Source organism: Myotis brandtii, unplaced genomic scaffold (genome assembly GCF_000412655.1).
Source record: "Myotis brandtii unplaced genomic scaffold, ASM41265v1 scaffold655, whole genome shotgun sequence".
NCBI lineage: Eukaryota > Metazoa > Chordata > Mammalia > Chiroptera > Vespertilionidae > Myotis > Myotis brandtii.
Genome location: NW_005370542.1, coordinates 733,966 through 739,961, shown reverse-complemented (window position 1 = coordinate 739,961; position 5,996 = coordinate 733,966). Strand labels below are relative to the sequence as shown.

Genomic DNA, 5,996 nt, shown 5'->3' with positions numbered 1-5,996 from the left:
ATGGCTCAGACCCCTGGGCCGGGTGCCGCAGGCCCCGATGTGCTCCTGGACCGTCTTCCGGACACTGGGCATCTGCTTGTCTAGAGGAAGAACGAATCACAATGAGCAGCCATCCTAGCTGGTTTGGCTCAATGGGTAGAGCGTTGGCCTGCACACTGAAGGGTCCCGGGCTCGATCCCCAGTGTGGGGCATGCAGGAGGCAGCCGATCAATGATTCTCTCTCATCACTGATGTTTCTGTCTCTCTCTCCCTCTCCCTTCCTTTAATAAAATATATTTTAAAAATAAATTAAATAATTTATGAAAAAATAAATAAAATGCCATACCATTAATAATTTATTAAAAAAATTAAAATGAGCAACCCATTCCAATGAACACCTTCTTCCCAAACAGGACTAGACCTAGATCTTGCGAATCTCCTCGAATCGCTGTAAGGAATTAAACCCGTAGGCATTTTCCCACGCCCGTGCCCATCGCGATTCCTAATGCCAGGTCTTGAGTCCAAGCACACGCTGGGCACCGTGAGGCCATATATGGGCACGTCCCACCACAGGGCGGGAGGTATGGAAAACACACGTGACATATAGACTCACGTGCAAGTCCACACAAGCTGCATTTGGGAGCAAAAATCAAAATTTACACAAACGCTTTTAGAAAACAATGTTTGTGAAAATTCTCATACACAGGTCTATTCAGAAATATTTATTTCATGCTGCAACAATATTTTTATGTGGCTTATTTCATCCAGGAAATCGCCACATACAAAGAGATAGAACTTTCTAAGACGGGTCGCAAATGAACTGATTAATAAAGCCTTTCAAATCAGTGGCGTAGTGTTAAAAATGAAAAGAAAGACTTGCGTTTGAAAGCTGCAACCATTCGCTGATCTTTTCAAATTCTTACCCATTTCTATATCCATAATCCATTTCTGTCTTCCCATGATATATACATATATTTAAATGCATATACATACACACATAAACATGCCTACAAAACCATGCATACAATGCTTCACACACATGTTCATCAGTGCCGCAGCTAAAGCTCAAGGCATTAACAACTATTCCATTTGCAACAAACCAGCCGGCCACACCTTTGCCGACACACTGCCTCTTGCGACCCAACACAGCAATAAAATGAGCCGCGGGCTGACTCTCCCAGGAAGGCAAGAGCTGTCCGTTGAAGAGACCAGCTCTGCGCTGTCAAAGGAGACCCTGACCAGGGCAGCAAACCGGGAACCAGCGAGTGGAGACTGGCACCCATCAGACCTGCAACCTATTAACCAACAGCCGGATAGGACACGTTTCCCTGTCGACCAGCGCCCCTTGTGGCTGAGGGATGAACTGCACCCCAGGACATGCTACTGGGCCAACCCTGTCTTGGGTACTAAGTGGCAAGTGTCCTGTCCATGTCCCTCTTGCTATGTCCTCAGGAGAAAGGTCCCTCCAGGTTCAGTGGATGCTTCAGAGCCAGCCGGGGCTGCAGTCCCCACCCTACACTACGGCAAGTCCAAGGGCAGGACCCTGCTCCCAGCCAGAAACTGGAATTCCTCACATCTGGCAGAGGACAGGATCCCACTGGGACCTGAGAGAGGACAGGTTTGTCCTCTGCTCCCAGGAGGCTGCGGGCACCGCCTCCGCTTAGAAACAAGCTGAGAAAACAGCCGAGTGTAAGACCTTAGTATTAACCTGGTGTGGAAAGTCAGATTTTTAAAAAATGAGTATTAGGTACACACCAAGACAATCTGGAAGTTATCAAAACATCCTGAACGTGGCAATGACTGTTTGAGAAAACAACGCACAGCCAAGCAGCTGTGTGGACAAAATTCAGAATGGCAGTGGTACTGTCCACGCGACAACGCCGTCTGAGGGGCGGCTCTGGCTCTGATGGCCAGCGCGGAGGGAAGGCCCTGTGACCCCCACGTCCCCCTTCACTTAAGGCTTTGTGCCTGCTCAGACAGCCGGGCGCTGGTTGACAGGGAAACGTGTCCTAACTCATGATGAATCGCAAATGCCTGCCCAGCCTTTCATGTCAAAGCCGCAAGGGACCCTGGGAGGTTTTCTTCTGCTAAAACTCTTCCACTCTAGCATCCACTGACCCCCTCGAAGCGCCGGCCCCTGCTAATGCATCAGTACCCAGCACCTCCGAGAAATGGGAGAATGAAAGGCGCTGCCATGTACTGCTCAGGTCTCGGTGCCTTGGCTATCTAGGTCCACATTGGATGAGCTTATTCAAAAGCAGCTCTATGTGCAGAGCGCCTTGGACAGGACGTGCTGTGAGAGCCACCCAGGCGGGAGAGAACTCGCCTGTGGGAGCCACGCCCCTGGGAAACACTAGTAAAGAATGACTCAGCCCAGCGTGGGCCTCTCCCTCTTCCTGATGGGGCCTCATGGGCACCCAGGGCAGTGCTGCTGTGGCCACTTCTCCTGCTGGGAGAGCGGTGCTGCCTGCACCCCAGCGCTCCCCTTAGGACAGTGGTTCTCAACCTTCTGGCCCTTTAAATACAGTTCCTCATGTTGTGACCCAACCATAAAATTATTTTCGTTGCTACTTCATAACTGTAATGTTGCTACTGTTATGAATCGTCATGAAAATATCTGATATGCAGGATGGTCTTAGGCGACCCCTGTGAAAGGGTCGTTCGACCGCCAAAGGGGTCGCGACCCACAGGTTGAGAACCGCTGCCTTAGGAACATCCACAGGAGCGCAGCACCTCCTGGGCCAGCTTTGTCCTCCGCCCTCCTATTTCCCCGAAACCTGCAACGCAAAGCCATAAACCCACGCATTGGTTTTTATTGCCCTCATTGATAAGAATGCAGGAAATCAAGGTCACAAAACAAAAAAAAAACCAAAAATGGGAATTTGGGGTTCTTCTGGGGTCATATTCCAAGCTGTGTTTCTAATAGCTTCCAAATGACTACTGTATGGGTAAAGTGTGTGTTTATGTATGTCTGTTTGTATCATGCATATTACACGTGTGTTTATTTTGCATGTGTATAGATCTGTGTCTCTGTACATATGTGTGTGTATATATATATACATGCATGCACCCCTATGTTCACTGCAAAGTTATTTACAATAGCCATGATATGGAATCAACCCAAGTGCCCATCAGTAGATGAGTGGATAAAAAAGCTGTGGTTCACCCCAACAAATATTTTTTTTAAAAAGCTGTGATACATTTACACAATGGAATACTATTTAGCCATTAAAAAAAAAGGAAATTTTACCTTTTGGGGCAGCGTGGATGGACCTAGAGGGTACTGTGCTAAGTGAGATAAGCCAGTCTGAGAAAGGCAAGTACCATATGATGTCACTTATGTGTGGAATCTAATGAACAAAATAAACTAATACACAAAACAGAACCAGATTCATAGATACAGAGAACAGACTGACAGCTGTTAGAGGGGAGGGGTGTTGGGGGTCAGGGTGAAAATGGTGAAAGGATTAAGAAAAAACCCCACACACCTCATAGACACAGACAACAGCATGGCGATGACCAGAGGGAGAGGGGTGGGGAGGTAGAAGAGGGTAAAGGGGGGATAAATGGCGATGAAGGAGACTTGACTTTGGGTGGTAAACACCCAATAGAGCGTACGGATGATGGATTATAGAATTGTGCACCTGAAACCTATGTCATTTCATTACCCAATGTCACCCCAATAAATTCAATTAAAACGTTAATATATTTCCAAGGATTAAATCACTGGTGATGGCAAGATTGAGAGCCAGCAAAAGCAGACAGAGAAGAGGACTCCTGCACACGCTCCTGGGTGCACCCCGCACGGAGTCTGGCCATACAAAGGAAGTGAAAAAGGAGCTGCACCCAGCGACCCGGGAATGGCATTCAGGTTGAGCTGGTTGTTCGTTCTCATGGGCAACATGCTAATGACACGTTACCAAGGAGCGACCTGCCTGGGCAGCTCGGGGAGGGGGGAGGGCAGCGGGCTCTATGCAAGGCTTTCAGAGACCTGTACCCCCAGGAACCTACACCCCCAGGGACCTGACCACCCCCCACCCCCCAGAGACCTGCACCCCGGAGACCAGCACCTTCTGCTGAGCCAGCATCATAGTCACATCCATGCATTTATGTTCTGGGATGAATGTGCATCCCTCAAATTCATATGTTAAATCCTACCCGCCCCCCAATGTGATGGTATCAGGAGTGAGGTCTTTGGGAGGTGGTTGGGTCACGAGGGTGGAGCTCTCATGAATGGGATTCGGGCTCTTATAAAAGAGACCCCACAGCCCTGGCCAGTTTTCTCAATGCTCAGAGCGCCAGCCCGTGGATAGAAGGGTCTCGGGTCCAATTCCCCGTCAAGGACACGGACCTGGGTTGCAGGCTCGATCCCCGGCCCCAGTTGGGGCACGTGCGGGAGGCAGCCAATCGAGGTGTCTTTCTCAAGTCGATGTTTCTCTCTCGCCTTCCTCCCTCCCTTCCATTCTGTCTAAAAATCAATGGAAAAAATATCCTCCAATAAGGATTGAAATAAAAAAAAATAGACCCCACAGAGTTTGCTCCCTCTCTGTTCCCCACCATGTGAGGACATGGCAACAAGTTGGCCCTCTGCTATCCAGGAAACAGGTCCTTGACCGTGGACTTCCAAACTCCACAAGTGAGAGATACATGTCTGTTGTGGAAGCGCCTAACCTATGCCATTAGCTATACAGTGTTTTCCCTAAAAACAGGGTAAGTGCCTTCGAGGGAGCTTATCTGTGCCTGGTGTGACTCTGCAGGGTCCATGGTACCGAACAACACAAACAGGTCCGTATCCAGTGAGATAATAAACTGACGTCACCCGAGACTGGCCGCTGAGAATGTTCTTCTGATTTCGTGCTAATTGAACGCAGGGGCCACCAAACAAACAAAGGCCCTTCGAAAGTCTGTGTGCTGGACCTGAAGGTCTGGCGGTGACTCGTCTAACAGCCCATCTCTACTCCCACGTCCCTTCCTCCAATTTAGCATCATGCCGTCATGACTGCAGAACCAGACCTGACCACAGATTCAATTAGCTTTATCTGCCCATTAAGGGCAATTGGAAGTAACTCAATTTTCCCATAAAACAATGACCATCTAACAATATTAAGTGGTTTGCCCCACTGGGGTAGCTCAGTGGTTGAGCACCGACCTAGGAACCAAGAGATTGGGGTCCCCAGCCCCAGTTGGGGCATGTGTGGGAAGCAACTAATTAATGTGTCTCTCTCATACGATGCTTCTCTCTCTGTGTCTCCCCCTCTCCCTTCCCCTCTGTCGAAAAATCAATGGAAAAATATCCTAAGGTGAGGATTAACAACAACGAAAAGAACCATACTTGGAAATGGATTATTTACCCAACAGGCTTCAGATATTTATTGTACATGAAAATGTACTTTATATATTTTCTACTACATAAAATGTCTATGATACACATATCTGTGTGATGTGTATGTGTACACAATTGCATATGCATACATATGCATGCCTGTATGTGTAGAAATGTTAAATATCTTATGAGAATTTCTAGTTATTCCATCTTGAATGGCCTCCAAGCATGGTGAAGGGCCCACTGGCTAGATTTTTACAAACAAAATCATTAGGTAAGAAGTGTCGTGTAAGTGATACCGGAGAGAACGCACTGCTAGCGGCTGACTGCATGAGACGTCAGCCCAGAGCTCCGTGGCAGGGTTACTGTCAAGGGCACGGCCGCTGCCTCCCTACACGCTGCAGGCAGAAAAGGAGCTTGCTGACAGGAGCTCGTGTTATTTGTAAATGGATCTCAGAGACATTATGTGTGTCTCACATATATTTATGTCTTTGTTCACCTGAATGTTGACAGCAAATAAATCAAACAGCACAGCCTACGGGCCTGATGTGTGATTTCTAAGGGGAATTCGAGTCCTGGCTTCTCTCCCCGGGAATCAAAAATTATTACCTCTGGCCCGGCCGGTGTGGCTCAGTGGTTGAGCATCGACCTATGAACCAGGAGGTCACGGTTCCATTCCCGGTCAGGGCACATG

At 48.3% G+C, this 5,996-nt stretch overlaps 2 protein-coding genes across 2 annotated transcripts in view; both read right to left on the bottom strand.

Moving 5' to 3' along the window:
• The window catches only part of SHROOM2 (shroom family member 2), a 44,423-nt gene that overhangs the window by 11,315 nt on the left and 27,112 nt on the right, over positions 1–5,996 (bottom strand). Inside the window, 1 exon segment of the mRNA XM_014528826.1 lies at positions 6–80. Within this exon segment, the coding sequence (XP_014384312.1) occupies positions 6–80 (75 nt within the window).
• The window catches only part of CLDN34 (claudin 34), a 27,934-nt gene that overhangs the window by 15,544 nt on the left and 6,394 nt on the right, over positions 1–5,996 (bottom strand). The window lies entirely within an intron of this gene.